The 23946-nt window shown below is 42.3% G+C and overlaps 1 protein-coding gene across 2 annotated transcripts in view; it reads left to right on the top strand.

Annotated features, from left to right (window-relative positions):
• The window catches only part of AIDA (axin interactor, dorsalization associated), a 165966-nt gene that overhangs the window by 122562 nt on the left and 19458 nt on the right, over window positions 1-23946 (top strand). Inside the window, exons 5-8 of one of the 2 annotated variants that reach the window (XM_078649822.1) lie at window positions 1628-1691; window positions 1779-1885; window positions 6314-6325; window positions 15494-15616. In XM_078649822.1, the coding sequence (XP_078505948.1) occupies window positions 1628-1691; window positions 1779-1885; window positions 6314-6325; window positions 15494-15616 (306 nt within the window). The remainder of the gene's footprint in view (window positions 1-1627; window positions 1692-1778; window positions 1886-6313; window positions 6326-15493; window positions 15617-23946) is intronic. The other variant, XM_078649824.1, reaches the window with a different exon arrangement.

Raw genomic sequence — 23946 nt, 5'->3', positions numbered from 1 at the left:
CATTCCTCAACTCCACCACTCCCAGTTGGTAATTCCAGGGTGATTCAGTTTAGAATACGGATACTTCTCTCCAACTAAGTTGGAGACGTGGGATAAAACGGCTCTTCCTATATCTCTTCATAGGAATGGGTTATTTTAGATTGGATTAATTGAACACGGATGAATTCGCCCAGGAGCTGTAGAGTCCCAAACCTCTGGAGGCAAATTTAAGCCATTGGTAAGAGTCTATATCGAGTCAACAAGGAGAGCGAGGAGCTACTGTTAAGCCAATGGGGCCTAGCCAAGAGAGGCACAAAGCAGCTTTAGGACCTTTCGTTATATATTCAGTTGTGCTAGTCTGCACCAGAGGAGGACTAGTCTCTCTGGATTAGGGAAGCCAAAGTGAGAGGGTGTAATTCTTGTTTGTGGCAGGAATACAGTTCGGTTAACCTCAAGTTGGTTGACACCACAGCACCTATAACTTGCACTATTTTGCATTGGTGAATTGATCCAAAGTCCTATGCAAATTTTATGAATTCACACTTGCAAGTCCTACTTGAACGTTTCCATAGTTTGGTGATCTGAGCCCATGTCTTTATTTGTGAGATTAATGTTGCTGCACTTCGGCCTCCATTTCAGATCAGCTTGCTATAAATGGGGAACCATCAAGGAATAGTAAATCAATTATAGTACTTGATGGTCTCTAAGATAGCACAGTGAGGTAAGCGCTTATAGCAGACCTATGTCTGTGTATGATGTGCATGTCAATATTTAGAATCACAGCCTTTTACACTTTTTTAAGGTTAATAGAGTAGATGCCCTTTAACTTTTTTTATTTACAGCTTCATGTGACATCAAAACTGTGATAACAAGTGTTTCCCTCTCCTTGAGAAACCCCTTTTTCTAGGGCATTTCATCTGGGCAGACTTCTTTGCTTATTTGGGACTTCCTTCTCTTAACAAATCTATACTTGTGGAAACGCCAAACACTGGAAACAAGAAGTGTTGTTCACCTAGAACATAATTTCTCCAGTTTTAATGTTTTTCTTAGATCAAAGTAATTGGAGATTATTTTTCTAATGAAGCTCTTGTTGTGGTTGTGATGGCAGTCCCATTGACATAACTTGAATACTTCCATAAAATAAAGACTAGAAAGTGGAGGAGTTTTATTTTTTTCTCTTAAGTTTGAGATTCTTGAAAATATGCCTACTCTCAAGTCACAAGTAAGTTCCATTACGTAATGTACACCAGATTAACTTGTATAAGGGTAACTTGTAGGCATCTCAACCCCTTCCCTGCTGCCGTTGGCCGTCGCGAGCACTACCTTTGCAGTGCTGCGCACGTCCAACGGCCCCGCCCGCCCAAGATTAACGCCCGCACCGCGGCAAAATTACCGCCGCGGTTAACGGGTTAATCGGTGTTGTACACTAGACCTGCAAATTTGTGACATCTGATTATTTCATGCAATTATAGAAAATGTGCATCATTAAAAAAATCAGAAATCTAGATTATGGTGTTTAGTATCCTGAATTGCAGTTGTAGTTCTTTTTTACTTGTGTAATCTTTGCATCTCTGACCTCTTTGATAACATACAAAACAAAAAGTTTGAATAACGTAGATTTGATACTTTTGTCTTGCTCTTTTTTCAGTAATAAAGAATATCCTTACCTATAACAAAGAATTCCCTTTTGACGTTCAACCTGTTCCTCTCAGGTAAATAAAATAATCTAGTTTAGTTAATTGCCCGATAGTTACGGATACAGTTTGGAACTTCAAAAGTGACTTTTTTTCTTACTCTAGGAAAATTTTAGCACCTGGTGAGGAGGAGAATTTGGAATTTGAAGAGGAGGAAGAAGATGGGGCAGTTGGAGCAGGATCTCCAGACTCTTTCCCAGCACGAGTGCCAGGTGATAACTCTTTATAATACATTCACCCTACGTATAAATATGGATACATATGTGCATTACAGATAAGCAGTGACTTCTCTTTGGTTAAGGTCGATTCCATGGACAAATGTTGTTTTCATTTTGTTTGCTTCAATATTGCATGGCTGGCTTTTAAATTTCAGCCGAATCATCAGCAGGAATGTTAATTGCCGAATTTGTCTTACCATCCAGCTCAGGATTTGGAATGCACATGCCAGTAATGGGTCATTGCGTTCACTTTCAAACTTTACAAAAGGTAGGGAGAAGTTTAAAAAACCAGGTCTTCCCCTATTTGTAGTATAGCCATTTTTTTTTGCCTATATCCTTAAGCCATTAGCATAGGATAAAGTAGGCCTAAAGTAAAAACAAACAGCTGTCTAGTTCACTACATAGCTGCCAAGCATGGACTAAACCACAATGGGGATTGAATATTTACAGTCTGATTTATTAAACATTATGGACACCTTTTCTAAAAACCTTCACAACAGTTTTGCAGTTTAAAAGGATTCTAAAACCATGATTCTCCATGGACAAACCTAGATTAGCTTGTGTTCATGCACTGTTCTAAAGATTAACCCTCTTTATTAAAGAAAACTTAATATGCATGTTTGTCCATATATGTTTGGTCCCATTATGCAGATTGTCTGGTCTGAATCAAGGCTTTTCTCTATCCTGTATTGATCTTGCCCAATACAGAATGTAGGTCAGTAAATGGATTTGGAAAATAGTGCCCCATGGTCCTTTAACTTTCTGTCCGGTATGTTTAGAGTAAAACCATTGATCAAGTTTGAAAATCATTTCCCACTTGAATTCAGTTTAAATCATTCCATAAACTCTACAAACCTCTTGAGATAAGGTCTCCTGTGTACAATTTTCCCTTTAAAGACAAGTGTGTGAATATCCGGAGGATCCAGTGACTGTACAGCTTCAGCTGTATATTGTCCAGTTGTAACCTCCATAGATTCACATACAGGCACCTCTAATATCTTTTTATTTCCTATTGACCTATAAAATCTTTAGGCAAGATAAGTTCATCCAATAGAGAGGGTGTTTTTAGATCTGGTTTGACAGTGCAGCTGTCTGAAAGAACTCTTTTACCATTACTTTAAAATAAACATAGAGTGGACTTTGACTGTTCCTAGAGGAGTTTATCTCTCACCACATGCTAATTGTGTATAATTCTCTATCATGGTGAGTGCTTGTATTTTAATAAATGAGGGACTATTTTGCATTTCAGTACTCTGAATCCTCACAAATGCTCTATCTCATATATGCAGTGTACGTGAAAGTTATTTTTTATTTTTATATAACTACAGTGGGCGTTTTTACATGTTTCATGAACCTGAAAAACTGAACAATCCGGAATAAATATCTCAAAAACAAAAGCTAAAAAAAACAATACAGAAGATATAGAGCAAAGTGCATATATTGGTGTATAAAAATGCATCCTTATTTATTGCAACATTCAAATAAAGGGCACTTTTTAAAAAGGACACTATTGCAGCTTTAATAGCTGAGCCAGCCAACATTTGAAGATGGGGAAAAGCGGGTCTAAATTGATAACACATTTTTTTTTAACTAGATCTTAAAATGGGGAGCAAATGGCTTCTTCGAGGGAAGTTATAGATCGGACAGAATAGCACTAGATGATTCAAGGTCTGCAGTGTGGTGCCATCTCGGGGATAGGTTAATATAGAGTTGAAATCAAACCAAATTCATCGTGGACAAAAGAGCTTGGGCTAGCAGGACCAACCCCAAACCACTTTCAACAAAATAGATTCTCTACCTACGGCACTTTTGTACTGTTCTGGTATCCCCAAATGGCAGCACCATAGGTAAGTATCGGAAAACATTTCATCCTATAGATTTGAAGCAGGGAAACTACAGGTTTGTTGCCAATAGATATAGAGAACTTAAAGAGGGCCCAGAAGCTTGGTTAAAATGATGGCATCAAACAGCTAGACATGGGGTCCAATTTCTATATTGGTCAAAAGTGACACCCGTATATTACTGCAATGCACTGTACCTCAACATCAATGTGGCTTCCCTGAAAAAGCTTAAGGTCATTCAGGACGTGGCGGCCAGTCTGATCTTTGACATTCCTAAGCACAAATCAGCCAGAAAGGGGATCCGTGCTCTGCATTGGCTCCCCATTAGGAAGCGGATCTCCTTCAGGGTCCTTAGTAAGGTTTACAAGTCCTTGGACAGTAAAGGCTCTCCGCAGCTGAAAACCATGTTCCAATGTGTACACCCCCAGGAGGACCCGGAGATCCTCCTTCTAGAAAAAAACTCCTAAATTCTGCAGGGTCAGATGGGGCAGACTCCATCTCTGTGGCAGCCGCCAAACTCTGGAACACCCTGCCTACCTCTATTTCCAATGCGGAATCATTTTCGGTGTTTAGAAAGCTGCTGAAAACATGGCTTTTTCGGCATAGTTGGTTGATCTGTGCCTTCTTCTTCTCTCTGTCTGCCCAGCGCCTTGACACCCTATTATACATTTACCCTATCCTATTTAAGTCCATGAACACTAGGTGAATAGTGCTTTGTTTAGCCACTACATATATCCCAATCAACAGATTAAGATTGAGACACTCTTCCATTGTTCCCTTGCTCTCCCTAAATCCATACTGGACAGGACTCAAGATATTCACTTGTGCCCACTCTTCATTCCGACTCAGAATAATTCTTCCTGCCACTTTGATAATCTAATTTAACAAGGAGATGGGCCTATAACAGCTAGGGTCCTGGCGGTCTAATTTATTTTTGTAAACTGGCACAATTGTGGCAGCTTTCCATTCCAAACGAATACCCTTCACAGCCGCTGTGTTAATGATGTTTGTGATTATCCGGGCACAAAACTGGATATTTGTCTTGTATAAGTCCGTGGGAACCCCATTGGGCCGGGGGCCTTGTTATCTGGGCTAGTCTGAATAGGCTCCCAAACCTCCTCCATACCAAACTTGATATCTAGGGGGAACTTAACTTTCAAGTGGTCAGCTCAGGCCCAGGGAGTAAATTGCAGAAATAGGAGTCCGCCACTGTTCAGGAGATATATGCGTTCCAATATCCCCAGGGACATCTAGGATCAATTCTTTACCCTTTACTATCTCCCAGAATTCCCTGCAGTCTCTTTAGCGCATTTATACATTAGTCTGTCCCATGCCTCTTATCTCGGTTTGTTTCCTAATCTTAATTGCTGATGTATAGTTTGCTCTAGCATGAATAATTTCCACTTGCATTTCAAAATGGCTACACATCAGGTCAGGGGATTGCGCTTTTCACCATTAGCCCACAAAAACGGATAACTTGAGTTTCTCAATTTTCTCATTGTAAGAGTGGAAAAAAGCTATATCAGGTAGTCGGGGTTCTATCTTTATTTATTCATCCTATTCTTCTGTATGTTTTTCATATTTGTTTTGCCCATTTTCTGCATTTGCCATTGTTTTATTTCCCCCAAAACAGTTGGTTCTTTTCCACATGTATTTTTAATTTATTTAAAACAAAGTATATATAGAAATAATCGTATATTTATCCTGTAAACCCCTATATAGCACTACTTTTAAAGGACTGCGGTGATTAATGTTACTGAGGAGTAGAGATGCAGTAAATATACTTGTAAGGCTCAGGTGTGGTAACTGTCTTCTAGAAAGACTGTTAAAGCCAGGCTTACTCACCTCATTGAGATATTGAGCGCAAAAGTATTTTCGATGCGCTGAGTCAAGCCACTTTTTGCAGAATAACCTTTTTACATTAATCAGGCAAACAATCGGGTTTGTCCGTATTTTGGGTTTAGTTTATAAAGATTTTATATGAGCAGCCTTAATGTAAGCATGCACACATGTCTCTGCCTTTTAGAGACTGCGTGAGCCCTTCAGGGATTCGTTATGAAGCTGCTTAGTTGTGTTTGTATGTAGGCTGGAAAAGGTAATAACTTCATCTAACTTCCCAAAAGCATTAATGCCATAGTATAATCTTTGTAATTTCTTTGTAATGATTCTATGGTGCACACTATCATTAAGTAATGATAATTTCCCAAGAAAAATTGCTTTTAAAGAGGTAAGATCTTGCTTTCTTTTTATATATCGAGGTCATGGGTGCACTACTTGGGTTGGTTTTCACATTTTTGTTGCCTCTAAAGCAAGACCACTGATCTAAGGAAAGCAGAGGACCATTAAAAAGAGTAATGTAAGCGGTTACTCTAAGGTTGTGGTTAGTTCTTTAAAAACGAAGCTACAAATGTTTGATGTTTCATGCGTCTTCATGCTTCGTTGTATTGCTCAACTGACTCGCTATGTTGTGTGTTGTTTATTGCTCATAACAATACATCTTTTCTAATTGCTTTGTCCTGTTTTTCTCATGCATATTTTCACCATCTCACTCATCTCATTCTCCACCACTTCCCTAACCCAGGAGCCATTGAAGGTATGATCACTTTCTTGCCAAGCAATTTCATATGTTTCTTTTTGCTTTTTATGTGTTTTTGTGTATGTGTGCATCTGTTATAACGTACTGCATTAAGCATCAAACATTGCTTCTTCATTTTTACAGCAGATATTTTAATGTCAACATTAAAAGGGTCTAACTAATCTAGTTTTCTGCAGTCCCTCATTAGGTCAGACTGAACAGTCATTCCAAGTTTTCCAGTTAACAAGAGTACAATGGGGCTAAAAAGCCCATAAACTAACTCATTTAGAATTCCTGCATTGCTCTATAATTCTTTTTTCCTGAAATTAAGGCGGACATAAATGAAACTGTGGACGTTAATGGAGAACTTTGGTAGGAAAGCACTTTCCTTATGGGCACAAAGTTGATGAGATCCTAATACACCATTTGTTTGTACACTGTGCCAAGAAATGAGAACTGATTTTAAACTTTTGAATTGTTTACAAATGTCCGCACAAAGGAAATGGTGTCATTCACTGAGGTGATTGCCATTAATATTTTCTCTGTTTTTATGATTTGTTAAATGTGTTTTTTATATTTTCCAACATCTAATCTGGACAGTGTTATGATGAATTGTCATGTAGTAGTAATTGTTGTTTTCTTTTAATGAGCAATTGTGTAAACATGTTAAATATTCATATACAAAGGCATTGACAGCTTGGTGGTGTATTTTCACATTTCAAATATAATTTAAAAGAAAACTTTCAAAACTAAAATAATTAAAAAGTAAATTGTGTAGGTATATGGGGATGGAATAAGTCCTCAAATGCAGTTAAGTAGAAAAGAAGGTTGTTACATCACTAACATTGTATGAACCTCTAATATAGAAATATCTGAACTGCCATAAGAATACTATTGAGAAGTATAAGAATCAACTCCTCTTACCACTGAGTGATTGAATTCTTCCTCCGCTTATACCTTCCTATCAGAAAAGTTTCCCATGAAAATCCTTCCTTATTGTAAAAACCTTTTCTAAAATTAGTTGACAACATGGACCTGAATTTTTAAAATGTCAATAGTATATAGGTTGGCTCTATAGGAAGCTTGTAACTGAGAGATTTAAGATCTTTTATTATGGCAAGTACGTTTGCTCTTTGATCCAGGTTTTAATGCCTAAATAAATCTGGCTTGCATTGCCATTCCTAAGATCCCATTTTGATTTATGTAAAATGACATTCAGGGAAAGGGTAGTGGTAATCTGAGGTATTTACTTTTATACCCAAGAGTATCCATTCATGTTATTGGAATAGGATCTTCATGTTTTGACCACATGCAGTGAAAAGGCTTGTTTGTTGCCATATGCCCCCTTCTTGTAAGTGTTGAAAATTGATCCTCTTGCGATAAGCAAGTTACCCCCCACCCGAGCTGGATTAAGCACATTACTGTCTTATAAAATACAGATCCCTTTTTCGTCCCACTAGTGAATTACAGCAAGAAAAGTGAAATGAATGTTAAAGGAAAACTCATTATATGCCATGTCCTGTACGGACTGGGTACTGTGTGCAATGTGAACAGCATATGTTATCTGACCTAGGTATCCAGCTGTGAGGCATCATTTATGGCTACCAGCATACTTGTTTGCCTTGGAGTGATGGACACCGTTTAGATGGGTGTTGGTCCTTGTGAAGTGCATATTTAATTTCTCTTAGACGATAACAAATTCTTTCAGACTCATGAAATTCACTGAAAAGCCCTTAGTTCAGGGTAGATTGGGAAAAAATGATATTCCGCTATTAGTGTAAAAGCCTTTGAATGTAACTGTAAAACGTTTAGTTGGCAAAAACCTCAATCACAAATTCAACAGAGAGGGTTGCTCCATAACCTCAACTGCCATGTGATTCACTGCTTGATTGGATGTCCGTTCGATAATGGCTTCTCTTGCGATGGAAAGGTCTTTTGAATGGTGTATTATTGTGTTCCTACACTGAGTGCCAGACATGGAGTATCTGGTATACTGGTTTTTAGATCTCGCCTACTAGACAGTGCATGCGCAGTCTGTTGCGAGACACATGTGGGCTTACCAAGAGCATGCAGGGGCTTGGAGACTGTCCTTAGCGTAATATTGGTTGTCTTAACCTTCACTTTCCTTTGCTTGCTTCTTATTTGTGTCTCAACTTGCCCATCTTTTGTTTGTCCCTTCCATAGAGCGTTGCCTCTTTACCAGCACTTTTGATTGGCTGGCTTCTATGCTTCTTCAGCTTGCTCTTCAAGCACTGCTTTTTGTTTTCTGTTAAGCACTCTTATGAAGGTGCAATTTTTTCCAGCTGTCTCCCCGTACTTCTCTCCCTCCGCACTCCATGTTGCTCTCTGTCACCAGTGTGTTTCTCAAGACCCCTCCATGTTGCACTCTCCCTTGTGTACTCTTCCCCATTTCTTTCTAGCTTGTGTTCTTCTCCCCTGCCCAGTCCACTTTGCTCTCTTGTCTGTTGCCTTCTCCCACCCACACCCTCCCATGGCTGTTGCTACTCTTTACCGACCTCTGTACTCCCACGCAGTTATCCTGCTCATCCATGTGCTCCTCCACCTGCCCGCTCCACAATGCTTTTGTTATACAGTTCCTATGAATTTAGTAGGACTGTGTATTAGGTCAACACAACTTCTATAATGTAGCATTTGAGTCTTCCTGTATAATCAGTAAATGGTTTGTTTGACTAGCTCACAGTACATCATCTAACCTCCTAACCTTTCAGAGTTCTAGATATTATTGGTTACCTCAAACATGACCACTCTGATTCCCAAGGAATTAGTGTAACAAATCTAACCCTTTCGTTTGTCACTTAAGCATGCCCAAGTTTTCCCAAAGAAAAGATAATATAATGCATTTTCAAACATTTATTGAAAAGCTTGAATCTTTGTAAATAAAACATAAACTGCGATTATAGGAAAGATGAGACGCATCATTGTTCAGCATTATTAGAATGGTGAAAAACACAAACCCTTCAACCATGTTAATTGTTCATACTGTTACTAAGGTTACTCCTATCTATCATTAGTTTCTCTATGCTAAAGAGATAATGTTGGGAGTACCCTTCTGCTAAGCCTATTCGAATGACCCAATCCCATACCTTGGTACTTTATGTAAGGCAGTCACTCAGTGCATTAATAAATGCACATACATCTGCGTGGGCAGACTATCTTCCTTCACAGTATGAAGGTCTGAGAAAGCGGAACTGCATCTCAGTCACAGCTCACTGCAGCTTCCATGACAACTTCGGCAGGAGGTGAACCTCTCACCGACTTAAGCATGGATGCTGTTTAAATAATAAAATGGCAAGCTTATCACACTGTGCCAGAGATGCGGAACAACATCTTTAATTGGTGTAGGTCAAATTAGTTGTCTCCTACAAGCAAAACTAAAAATAAACCAGACATAATTTTCGAAGATGTGCGACTCTGCAATTAAATGTGCAGACTAGAGGGCAACAATGATTATCAGAAATAAATGCGTGCATGGAACATTCTCACATTAGGGAATACATATGTGTAAACCAACACTAAAAAACAATGCTGAGTTAAAATGAAAAGCTAAAATGGAGACTGTTAGCTGCACAACACTTTCTTGCCAGGTGCTTCTCCACAGCCTCCACATTGCTTTTGCCCCCGTTCTCTTCCACCCACTTATTTTTTTATTTAATAAATACTTTCCCACTTTTTATTCATAAAACACATTGGCAAAGCCAGTGTTTTCCAAAGGCTTTGCCTCACCTTTATCTAGTATGTGTGCCTGGGCCTAGGCCCTTCCCTTAACATGAGTGAGGTCTGGGGCCTGTCCTGTGATCTGGAAGAGTGCATTAAGTGTACCCTTATTGCACTGAAAGTGGACTACTGGCCTGGTCTTGAGTTTTGTTCATAGTGGTGATGGAAGCCTACCATGTTTTGTGAATCCATAGTTGTGACCAGACCTTTTTATCCATGTCACTGGAGTGAAGACCTGATGGCCTACCAGTTTAAAGTTTTGCTTCCATGCACTAAGCCAGATCCTAGCTCTAGTTTGTTGTGTGTTTGTGGCCTGCATGGTACATGCATTGTTTGTACAAGTGAACCAGAGTAATGGAGTCCTGTGGGATTTGTTTTGGATGCCTATGGCCTGGACCTATGCACAAGATGAAGGTGAGGTTGTTTTCACACACCGTGGAAGTGCATTGTTGACATCCCTGAAGCTGGAAAGAGGAGACCTGGACACTGAAGTTAGGAGAGAGGAGACAAGCCCTCTTTAGAAATTAATTTGGGTCTTTTGCTGAGAGGGGGTGCTGATTAATCTTTGTGGTACAAAAGGGGGTGGTGATAGACGGAGCATCTGAACCAATCAAACACTTGCACCCAGTCAACAGTTCTGGGTTTAATCCATCACCGTTCTTTAGCCCACTCTGCCACCCCAGTTCAGACATGGCCATATGCAAATCAGTCTGACCTGGTGGCTCATGGGAACAGTCCAGCCCGAACTGCCAAGCCATGCCTTCCCTCGACCGGAAACAAGCTTCCGAGGACCGGTTTCTGGCATTTCAGCCCGGCTTGCTTGAATCCAGTGGCAAAGTGAGCAAGGGACTCACGTCTGAGCATACCCTGCCAACTTATGGCGAACAAAGCGGTACAAAAGGGGGTGGTGATGGACGGAGCATCTGAACCAATCAAACACTCACACCCAGTCAACAGATCTGGGTTTAATCCATCACCGTTCTTTAGCCCTCTCTGTGAGTCCCTTGCTCACTTAGCCGCTGGATTCAAGCTAGCCTGGCGGATGACGGCTGCATTGCCAGAAACCAGTCCCTGGATACTTGTTTCCGGTCCAGGGAGTCATCCGTCCATCATCCCCTTTTGTATCGCTTTGTTCGCCCTAAGTTGGCAGGGTATGCTCAGACGTGAGTCCCTTGCTCACTTTGCCAATGGATTCAAGCAAGCCGGGCTGAAGACGGCTGAAATGCCAGAAACCGGTCCTCAGAAGCTTGTTTCCGGTCCAGGGAAGGCATGGCTTGGCAGTTCGGGCTGGACTGTTCCCATGAGGCACAGGGTCAGACTGATTTGCATATGGCCATGTCTGAACTGGGGTGGCAGAGTGGGCTAAAGAACGGTGTTGGATTAAACCCAGATCTGTTGACTGGGCGTTAGTGTTTGATTGGTTCAGATGCTCCGTCCATCACCACCCCCCTTTTGTACCGATTAATCTTTATGCAGCACTGCCACGTGGTAGATGGTTGGGGTGAAGGGTGGAACTGCAGTCTGTTGTTTAAGGTGAAAAAGATATATTTGGCAGGACCAGCCTTTTGTCTTATATCTGATCGCTGTTCAATGTGTCTGATGACAGCCACATGCATAAATCTCATACCTCTTTGTGCCTCAGTTGTGGGTGGTCTAGACTGGAGACTACCCTGCTGTGAGGAGCATCACTCAGCCCAAAGACTGTGTCTGAGGACAGCCTAGAAAGGACACTTCAAAGAAGAGCAACTCTAAACAGTGTCTGCCTGCCAGCCAGCTTTCCAAGGTTGAGGGGACATCACATGAAGTCTTGGCCTGCTGGAAGGGGCTGTTTATCTTACCCTGAGATGCTTAGAAGCCAACTTGCCTGCTGAGAGGGGAATGGAGTCTGACAACTCTGAAGGATGTGTGACTGCCCAGAAAACAGAACGAGCCTTGTGCTTTTGGCGTCTGCCACAGGAAAGAGGCTGGGGAACAGCGACCTTCATGGCCTAGTTGTTGGCGGTTATTAGACTGTCTGAGTGGCGGTTGCAGTTGGAAACTGTGTAATCATGTCGGTTTATTCCAAAGTGACCAGGGAAGTGCGGCTGCAACTTTGTTACCCAGAGACCGATTAATTGCTTAATTGATTGATCTACATTTGTAGAGCAATATCAACTACTTCCAGAAGGAAAAGTGAGAGCTATAGGAGTGAGTGTAGAGAGAAAATGTCATGTGAACACCCAAAACTAAGATTAGGCCCTATAAGTTCTATGCAAAAAAAAGGTTTTCAGTTGACTCCTGAAGATGATTAGGGCTTCCTATACATGTAGTTCCCTTGGTAGTCCTAAAAGTGGGCGCCTTAACCTAACAAGCAATCTGCGATCTCAAAAGTCACGAGGGGTCAGTACCAGGAAATAAGGGAATCCATGTATGAGCCTTACTTCCTGTTATAAATGGTTTTGTTAAAAAAAAAAAAGGTGATGGAAGGAATGCTCAAATTAATCTCAGCCACTGGCAATGGCTCAAGCCACATCCCAATCCATTGTTTCTTTCCTATCATGCCACCTCAGTTTGGACCCAGCCATATGCAGATCAGTCTTGACCCTGCTCCTGATTGGAACGGTCCAGCCCGAAGTGCCAGGCCAGGTCCTCCCTGGACCGGAACACAAGCCATTTAGGACCGGTTTCGCCTGATTAGAGTTCTTCAGCCAAGTGTAGCTTGGATCCAGTGGCACAGTGAGTCCAGGACACACGACTGGGCATACCCGGCACACTTAGGGCGTCAAATACCGAAACTGAGGTGGCATGGTGTGCAAAATATCAATCAAATGTAAGGCAGCCCGAGTGATTTACAGTGGCTGAGATTAATTCAAGTATTCCATCTATCAATGTTTTATATATTCATAAATGGTTTTGTGACACGCAGAGAGCCTTGAACAGACATCTTTTTTTAACTGAAAACCTTCAGGTAGTTTTCCTTAATTCTACAATCAATATTTGACCCACATTTTGCAGGACTTGTACCTTCTTTAGAAGGTATTTAGGTGATCCCGCCAAGAGAGAATTGAAGTAATCCATTCTTGACCGGTTTAAGGCATGGATCAGTTCTTTTCTTGCTGAAGTCGGGATAAAAGGAAGAATTTTCGTAATAATTCTTGTAAATGTGAAACCTGTCAAACATAACTTTTTAATTTGTTTGGCGAAAGCTACTTTTTAGTCTGTATTCACCACAAGGTTTTGTCCTTGCTGCACAGGAGAAAGTGGTGTCAAGATCTACCGGCCAGCTATATGAAGTGCTAAAGATTTGTTTTTTCTTTTCGCAATTTAAGACCAAGGAGTTAGAGTTCATCCATGCTGCACTTTTACAAAGGTTGCTCTTGTACGCAATTTCTGCAAGATTATCTTCCAGGCTAAAGACAACTGGGTATCATCTGCATAAAGAGTCCTTTGGAATTTCATTCCATACTCGAGTGTAGCCAAGGGAGCCATGTATAGAATGAAAAGTATAGGGCTCAACATGCCCTGTGAGACAGCAAGCAGGATGGGCTTGGAAGAAGATCCCCGCTTGCCATGTTACTGTCTCGTCATGTAAGAGAGAGATGAACCAGGCCAGGACTGTCCTTGAGATCCAGGCAGCCTTTATGCTATGAAACAGAATCAAGTGGAAGAGATATAAGGTTGCTGATAGGGCTAGAAATCTCATGGCAGCCACTCTGTTTCCATCCATGATGTATCTGAAGTCATCAGAGACCTCGACCAGGACTGTTTCTGTTGAGTGCCTTGCAAATGCCAGACTCTGGTTGCCCATTGGTGCATTACCACTACCACCGTCCAGAAGTAGGAAAGCAGGCGACAATTACTGGACTCATCCAGGTTACCTTAAATTCCTGACCGGAGCACCTCCAAAACCTGCCACTCCTGCACACTACCCCACTGCAGCTAAAGGAGGCCGGTCTGATTGGAAAGCAGCTGTCACTGGATTTCGGCAGACTTCGGTCTTACACTTCATACCCTGCATTGTGGTGAGATGCCAAAGATGAAGAGACCTGTGATAAGCTGAGCACACTGAACTTATTAGAGCGTTACGTTGTACCTGGACAATGACTCCTACCAATAGAGGGATTCTTACCGCAAAGGGGAGAAAACCCTAGTTGACGCAGAAGGGGAGGGCTTTGGGAGAGAGGAGTGGATACAGATAGAGGTGCAGTAGCCCCAGCGCCCAGTTCACGAAGTTGTGACTGTTCACTATTACTTGTATAGTATCTGGCATTTGTGTACAAAAACATACTTGTCTTTTAATAAAGTAAAGGCCAGTATTGAACATTCGGCTGTTGCTCCGGTGGGTTATTGTTGAGTTCAGACCTTCAGCTCCCTCACGCTATCTCCCTGAGAATTCTGGGACTGCTCACCATTGCTACCACTGAGAGACAAGGGCTCAAGTGGGTGTATTGGCCCAGTTTTGCTGAGCCATAGTAGAACGGACCCCAGGACATCCAAAGCTAATGACTTCCCCAGACACCCTGCTTGTTTGAGGCCAGTAGCCTCTGCTTGCCCCTTGTCCCCTCCATAAGCCTAATACATGTAATATCACAGATGTCATCACAACAGACCTTTCCACTAATGAGACCGTGTTCAGTATGAGTATGGTCTAGATTGCCATAGTGAACAAGAGCATGGACATAAGAGCATTATGTGTTCTACTCACCAACCATCATCCATCAGCTCTTTAAACCTCTCAGAGAAGGAAAATGTGAAATCTGAACATTAAAATGGCATTTGTCGAATGACTTCATACTGAGACCACACACAGCAGGCCTGCTAGAAGAGAACGCATATAGAGGCCATGAATGCTGTGGCTGCCTGTGGAGTCCTTGTCAGTGAATGGAGATGTTTCAGCAGAACTGATGTGCATTCTGGACACATGAGTAACCAGCATGTTTAAGCACTCTATCACAGTGCCTAGAAGATGTCACAAAGGAGTGTTAGGAGCTGTTTCCTTTTCACTACCCAACAAAGTGAGATGTGAATAACTGGAAGCCATATGTTTGCGGAGACGACACTTGTACCAACACTGTGCAGAAAACAAAGATGCCAGTAGAATATACATACATAGCAGAGATGTATATAAACACCCGAGTACTGTGTATTATGGTTTGTCTAATGAAAATGGGGCTCTAGCAACAGACTGTATGTACATGGTTCAGTAGCATGTAGTTTACACTGGGCATGATGAAATCAATAATGTTAATTTCATTTATTAAGCCATCTCTTAGTTCATAAGAGGTGCTTAGCTGAGTAAGCTTCCTTACCTTGAAAATTTCTAGGGCTTTCAGTTTTTGGGTGCTAACCTTTTATATCAGTTTAGGTCGTTTTTTATGTAATCTTTATATGACTAAATGTAAAGGTTGCAGATACACTTACAACCACCAGTGTACCCTTATGAATTGTATTTGTTCTAAATTTTTTGGGCAGGCACCTTGTTACCGAGATTGCCATCTGAACCAGGGATGACACTACTTACTATCCGGATCGAAAAGATTGGCCTAAAAGATGCCGGACAGTGCATTGACCCCTATATTACAGTTAGTGTTAAAGGTAAGTATTGGTGGTATTCAATAATAAGTGCATCATGTCGGTTGTTTATATGTCAAAAGACAGATACTATGTTTTGGCAGTTTTTAAGAGCTTAAAGTTAAACTAAACTACCGTTGAAAGGTAAAGAAAATATCGGCAATGATTTTTGTTTATTTTTGCAAAATCATTCAAAAAGAAAAGAAAGTAAAAAAAAAAATCTAGACGCACTCAACTTTTTAAATGGCAGTTGATTTTTTGTCGCCCTAGCTAGGATAATGCCTTTGTCTAGTCTTATTTTCCATCAGTGTGAGCTGGACCCATGTTCTATTGCTGCTCACAAACACAGACAGACTGAGATGTGACCGACCCGTCCTGGATTTTGTGCTTTTAGTGGTTTATGATGCAAGTCTGGCTTGAATTTAGTAGCTGTTTCTGTGCCTTAGGGGAGCATTTGCCAGTTATTTGCCTTATTACTTAAACTAATACAACTGTTTTTCAGAGATCAGATGAAGTTTTACTTCAGTATCAATGAATCTTAGATGCATGTTTGTGAGATGTTTCCCTGAGGAGTAAGCTGTATGGGCATCCCCGTATCAGTAAAATACGATTCCTTGCCTATTTGTTTCCTGTGGTTTGTTATGGTCTTAAGGACAACAACAATTGCAATTGAAGCCACCTTCGAACAACACAAATTATCTGAGTTTTAGATCTCCATGAAGCACATCACCATGTCGGTGGATTTTTACCCACATATAGTGCCATTATTTTTATTCTCTTACGTACAGCAACCTAGGCTATGGTAAACCAGAGAAACCCAGTGAGCACATTTGTAAACTGACGGTAAAATCAAGAGTACATGCTTTACATCAGTTTGTTGCAGTAATGTTGTTTATATAACCAGCTGCAAGATTTTATGAGTATGAAATAGTCTGTCAGTTATGGGGCCAAAACTGCTGTATAATGAGCCTTAAACTGTAGCTGTCACATTGAAATGGCATGAAACTGCCTTTTGCTCACACACCTGCAAAAATTAAAAGGTAGTGGCTCCAAGGAGACATGTTAAAATATGAATCTTAAACTGCAATATATTTCTTTCTAGGAACGTCTTGCAACTTTAATTGCTCTCCTTGTTTCTCCTCTCCCAGCAAATCTTATCTGTAGATTTTCTTGTTTGCCACCATGTCGTATATAGCAGTGACCATTGTTAAACGTTGCCTCTGACTTAACATGTATGAATATGTTCAAATAAAGAAAAGCACAAGTAAACACATTTTTTTGTCTCACTCGCCTTCCTTTAGTCATTGTTTTACAGAATAAATAAAGAATTTGTATTGTTTTCCAGTATATCATTGAAATAATGTATAGCAGATATTTGCTTTAATGATGTACAGACACCCACACCTGCACTGCCACATGCGCAGACATTCATGCAAAGACTCATTCCTTTAACCATTCGCCACACCTTCATAGTGTCCAAAGCCATTCCCTATACACTTCTTAAGTTGTGTATAATCACGACATAAACAGTTTGCTTTTATTAGATTGGTTTTGGGGTTCTCGTCAAGAGAACAATGAGAGATGGGGCACACGTACCATTTTGAGATATAACTGTGACCTCAGTTTTGTGCATTCTGAGGTATACATTTCCACAAACTTAAGTATGATTGTTGACCCAGCACTCAGGAGACAAATACATTGTTTCTACCTGCCGTATTAACTCCTGCCGTATTAACTTCATTCCATCAATTGATGGGAATCCTAAATGAGATTCTTCTACAATCACCGGTGGCCCTTTGTTGGAATTCCACGTCCTTTGCAATAACTAGTCAGTCTTGGCTTTATCTTGATGTATTAATATAAACATTAAGACAATTTACTTAGAGGTTGTTCAATACCATCTCTTTTAGACCCCTAGGTTTGTATGTTGTATAAGGCAAAGGTATACACATTGCTAATTGCCTACTAACTACTGATTGACATGGAGAATTAGACTCCTGGCGCTCTCCTTAGTCTCTTGCATGAACATAGTCATGATTTCTTGCTTGTAGGACTAACCAGAATTCAACCTGTCCTCAGCAGAGAACTGTCTAGATCCTTCTATAGTTAAGTGATTTTACCTAAACTAAAATGTTTGCTCTCTGTTTTCTTAGGAGCACATTATTTTTCCAATACAGACAATTTGACTTGCATCTTCAATAAAAAGAGGCAGAGAGGTTCTCTCCCATATTCTTGCGTCATCATCTTTGGTCATTGGTACTGTATTTCCAAAATGGACCTGACATGTTCTGTTTTACCCAGTGTGTTACTACCAGCACACAATTCAGCATGCTCTGGATTGGATAGTCATATGAAGAATCGCAATGCAAATTGGCCCTTTTCAATTCTAAAGCAGTTCCTGCCATATCACTTTCTGGGGCAAATTCCTCCACTGTGTGATGGCTCCAATCATTCTCTCACAGTCATATATACCTTTGCATTCTAATGTCTGTTTTTCTTTTTCTAGAGCCACTGTGAATTTTATGAGATCATATTAATATTGTATCCCTGCCAACACTGCAAATTGCATCATTGTTGAATTAATTTACTACTTTACAAGATTCAAATTCTTATTGCTCGCACTCTCATTCTCCAGGTCCTTTTCTAATTGCTGCAACCCACAAATTGTACTACTAATCTCAGATAAAACCCATTTCTCAATTTTGAAATCTAGCCCACTTAATTCCTCTCCCTGTCTTCTGCAACCTTGTCATTAGCTAACCTTGACACTATCATGAAACGGAGCACATGGCTGCTCTTGGCCACTATCTTTTGCCAAGTTTCCCTTCTAAATATGGTTCACTTTCAGGTCAGCTCGCATTTAGACTGTTGAATCCACTGAAGAAATTGACTTTTGCTCCGCCAACTCTTACTTTTCCCCCGTGCCCATAGAGTGGCCCTTCGCAACATCATATAGCTTCTTGGGCACACTTTGGAAATGTTTTCTTCTCTGTATACTTACCTGAATGTTCTGTTTTTATCTGAACATGTTTGTGTGATCCTTCCAACTGTGATTCAGCATTGCCAAATGTTACAATGTGATGTCAAAGTGATGTCATAGAACATGTAACATGGTTCAAAGGTGGAAGTGGTCTATACAGACCAGCTGGGGATTAATTTAATCCACACATTTTTCCTTACTTTGCCATTGCTCCATATATGTAGGTGACCTTCCAATTCCTCTGCTCATTATGTTTTTTTTACCTACCTACCTACTGGCCTTGATGAGGGTTATTTAGAGAAAATGGTGGCGTTCTGTTGGCTGGTGGCCATCAGCCACCCTCCTTTCAGTATTGTGGGAGAGGGAGTTCAGTCACTATGGTCAGGGTAACGATTTGGCATACCTTCTACTTTGGAAAGATTTAGCAGGAACGGGACGTGACCAACTAGTCAAGTTACTTCCCATAAAGGGAAGGGCCATACAATGAACCTTCTATCTGATGGAGACTTCTAGCTGCAGATTCCTTAACTACAATATTCCCTAGGCATCAGACTGGATCCGGAGATTTTTGAGCAGTACCTCTGCGTGCTGGTACGTGGGATCAATCGGCTCCGCGTTGTCTGCGCTGTATGAGAAGTGTGCAGTGTCTATATAGGTGCCACCCCAGCACGTTGACATTAGTTCTTTTCTTTCTGCGCCATCTGCGCAGTGCCGGAGGCAGCTGCCTCACTCCACTTTTTGGACTGATATTTGATATTTTATTTTTAGCTTCTGCTCCCAGTGTACATCCAGGGATGTTCCCCATTAAAATCTGCGGGGTTTAAACCGTGTGGTTCCTGTCAAAGGAAGATGTCTGTGACAGACCCCCACTTGGTTTCCCCTCTGGTGCTTGAAGCTCGGCCATGACTCCAAGGCCTGTCCTGACTATTATGCCACAAATGCCAAGCTGGTTCAGGAACGTTCCGTGAAGCATTTGGTCGCCCAACACATTCATCTCTGTGACGCTGCAGGTCATGGTCGTGTGGAAGCTAGCAGGCCCATTCGCAGAGACGTTCGAGGTGCTCATCATCGCACTCAAAGTTGTTGAGTGAGTTCCAAAAGAATTCAAAGAAGTCAGAAGGGCTCTTCGACTTCACCGCACCAATCCAAGTCTTCCGATGAGGCATGAGAATGATGCCACAGGTCTTGGTCCACTCCCATTGCGGCAGCCATGGAAACTGAATGTGGGTCTGCTCTGCGCCTTCCAGAATATTCCGGAGCCAGGGAGACCCCCACCAAGGTAAAGGAGTTATGTAAGGCCATGCACCCTCCTATTAAGGCAGGCCAAGCCCTCTAAAGTACCTTTGGACCAAACTTGTTTGACTGGTGCCCCCGTTGGATCCCCACTAGCGGGTTTGCCCTGAGCATAAGTTGGGCCCTTTGGATCTGTGTCTAGATCCAGATCGGCTCCAGTTGTAAGGTCGCAACCTTTCCTGGAATCTGTTCCAGTGGCATGGTCCCGGCAGCACCAATTCTATTGCAATACCTGACTCCAATATGGAGCAGGATCGACATTGCCTGATGTTAACTCCGGCATCAGTCAGAACTCAATCTTTCAAGTCAAATCCAGGGCCTATTTTTTCATAGGCTCAGTGGGGAAGTATGATTAGGGAGGTTTTCAGGATCTTTATGGTTATCCCAGCACCATGGAGGAGCCCAAGGATAACTGGTGTAAGGAACTGGTGGGCAAAGATCACCAAACCTTGCGGTCTGGATAAAACCAAATCACTGGACAGAGCCATTGCCTTGTCAGTTGAACTCTGTTGCCACACCTGGTTGAGGTCCTCTGGCTTTTCGGTGGATGTCCTGGCATCCCTTATGGCCATGCACTTCTACGGCACCTGCCTTTTTGGTGAGAAGGCAGACTGTGCTTGAGTGCTATAAAGACTGCAGGGCCACTGCTCAGTTGTTGGGAGTTTACATGGCTCCGCGCCAGCCCCACTTAGCCTCTACTGTAGCCATAGAGGGGGTGAAAGGCGATCAACCGTAAACTTTTACACCCAGCCACTACGGTGAACAGGCTCCCCAGCCATTAGCTCAGTTCCTGTCTGCTGTGGACCCAGTAGAATAAATGGGAGTGTTGGACTTGCAGGATGCGTATTTATACATAACCTTAATGCCAGCCCACAGACGTTATCTGCAGTTCACGGTGGCCCACAAGCACTTTGTTTGCTGTGCACCCTTTTGGAATACTTGCACCCCTTAGGTGTTCATGAAGATGATGCAGTGGTTGCAGCCAATCTGCGGAGGTCCGGTCTATGTTTTCCCCTACTTCGACGATTAGCTGTTAAAAGTAGACTCGCCCCAGGCATCATAGCCCACCTCCATACAACGCGAACAGACCTCTTGCATTCACTGGGCCTCAGTATCAGTGGGCCGAAGTCGCACCTGATTCCCTCCCAGACGCTCCCTTTCATCTGAGCCATTCTGGTTGTGGTGCAGTTTTGGCTCTGGAGCGATGAGCACATGATATGCAGGCTATGTTTATTATGTTTCAGTCTCTATCCTGGATTTCAGTCAGACTGACTCACAGGCTGCTGGGCTTCATGGCCTCCTGCATAGTGCTGGTTACACATGCCTACTGGCATATGCAGGTTCTGCAGTGTGACCTGAATGACCAGAGGGTGCAGCATCAGGGGAATCTTTCTGATCTGGGCTGATTATCTGACGGAACTACAAAAGACCTGCAGTGGTGACCACGATTGGGTCTGCGGCAGACCCCTCTCCCTTCCCCCACCCAGAGCTCACACTGTTGACAGATGCTTCCCTTCTCGGTTGGGGTAGCCATTTGGGAGAGATGGAGATCAGAGTACTCTGGTCTCTGTCGGAGTCTCATTTCCACATAAACCTCCTTGAGTTGAGAGCGGTACACCTGGCATTGAAAGCCCATCTTCCTGTCCATCAGGGAGAAGCAGGTTCGAGTGTTCACGAACAAATCCCACCCACGTGTGGTACTGCAGCAAGCAGGGTGGGGTTGTGTCTTGGGCCCTGTATCAAGAGGCTCTGTGCCTCTGGACATGGCTGCCATGCCAGGACATTTTTCTGGTTGTACAACATCTGGTAGGCTCCCTGAATGCCAGAGTGGACAAGCTCAGCCGTTGATTCTTTGCAGATCACGAATGGCGTTTCGATTCATAGGTGGTGTAAATCCTCATCTGCAACAGGGGAAAACCCTGGTCAGATCTCTTCTCCGCCATCAAGAATGCACAATGCCAGCGGTTCGAGAAGCTGGAGTTTCTATGGCATATCTCTCTCTGAGCAAAATTTAGTCTTGAGTGGACTACAGGCCTCCTGTATGCCTTTCTGCCAATACCACTATTGCCCAGAGTTCACAACAAGATAGACTGGGGCCAAGACATCTTTGTGGCTCCGGATTGTGCATGGAGAGTATGGTATCCCTAACTCCTGCGCATGAGAGTCGGTTCTTCAGTCAGGCTGCCCTTTTGGTAGGATCTTCTGTCACAGCAACATGGAAGGGTTCTGCACTCAAACCTGCGCACGCTCTGCCTTCATGCATGGAGATTGAGTGGCGGCAGCTGACATCCTTTGACTGCTCTTCAGGAGTATGTGATGCCATTCTGGCAGCCAGGTGTCTTTCAACTAAGACTGTATGTCCCTGCTGTTTGGATAAGTTTGTGGCTTGGGGCTCTGACAAAAATGTTGGTCTTGTTTGTCCTATCTATAGCTCAGCAAGGCTTTGATGGGCACAGGTAAAGGGTATCTTTCGGCCAATTCAGTTTTTGTGTTTGGCGAATCAACCCTCCTTGTTGAAGTCACCAGTTGCGTCTTGTTTCCTAAAAGGGCTCAACATTTGTTTGGTCCAAAACCTTTTATCCTGCTCCAATGGGACCTTAACTTGGTTCTGACAATTCTGATGTGCTCACCTTGTATGCCTCTTGACCATCAAAACAGTCTTTTTAGTGGCCATTACATCAGCCAGGAGGGTTAGCAAACGTCAGGTGCTTTCTGTGCACCCTCGATAAACCCCCTGAGGGTTTGCGGGCTCATTCCACCAGAGCCAAAGCTGCAACCACTGTGTTAGCCCCCTGCGTCTCAATCCTGGACATCTCTCAGGCTGCTACGTGGACATCTCTGCACACTTTTTCCCAACACCTGCACAGTAAAGTCTGTCGGACAGGCAATTTGCCCATTTCGTCCTCCAGGACTTCTTGGTTAATCTATTCACAGACCCACCTCCTGGGAGGTATTTCATAGGTATCTATTCTAAGGTTAGGAATCTGCAGCTAGAAGTCTCTATCAGATGAACAAGTTACTTACCTTTAGTAATGCCTTATCTGGTAGACACTATCTAGCCCCAGGTTTCTAACCGATCCTCCCCGCTTCTGCAAATGAAATATTTTTATTTAAAAGTCTCATGTAGGTCCTTACTGTCTGCACACTGGTTTGTTGGTTCTCTGTGTGAAACTGATGTCAGAGCACGTCACATCCGCTGCGGCCAATGTGGAGCAGAGCGTCACTCACCTACTGGATTGCAGAGGTACTGCTTGAAAATTTCTGTATCCAGTCTGACGCCTGGGGAATATTTTAAGATGAGGAATCTGCAGCTAGGTAGCCTCTACCAGATAAGGCATTACCGAAGATAAGTAAATTGGTCTTTAAGCAATTGAGCTCCCAGTGTGCATGACCCCTGATTCACACTACAGTCCTGGTTTTATTTTATTTTTAACTGTACTTGCTTAGCCATCTCCGACCACAAGAGCCCCCGAGTGTCCCCTGTGCTTCTAGCAATAGGATATGGAGGTGGCACACACTCTTTTTTAGTGACCTCCATGTGGAGCTAGTTTACCTCAGCTGTCAATCTTCATTCCTACTCTCAATTCAAGTGTCACCCTTTCAAGCCGACAGGGACAGGGTAGATTAAATCATAAACAAAGAAGAATTACCCTTTGTGCTCCTAATTATATATGTAAATCGTCTGTGTATATTGATCTCTCAGTTAGAATGTACTAAATAGAATACACCACATATATATTACATAAAACCATATGACTGTCTCCTTATTGTGAAATGTGTTTATTATAATTATCCAATTAAATTGAAGTGTCCACTTTTTACATATACTAAACAATACACAGTTAATGTAAAAACACGGGGTGAAGATATCATCTTAGTACATTCATTTATAGTGCTGTCCCCCTTCATCAATAGACACATTGGACTTTTCTTGCCCATATCCACCTCTCTGAGGGATGGGAAATACCACAAAAGAATGTTCCCAGCTGATTTGAGAGCTGAAACACTCAAAGGCATAGAAGCTGAACACTGGTGATGGAAAGGTTACACAAGTGACTCTGAGCTGGCCTTGCAGGCTTCC

This window comes from Lissotriton helveticus, chromosome 6 (genome assembly GCF_964261635.1).
Source record: "Lissotriton helveticus chromosome 6, aLisHel1.1, whole genome shotgun sequence".
Lineage (NCBI taxonomy): Eukaryota > Metazoa > Chordata > Amphibia > Caudata > Salamandridae > Lissotriton > Lissotriton helveticus.
This window is presented reverse-complemented; position numbering and strand designations above follow the sequence as displayed.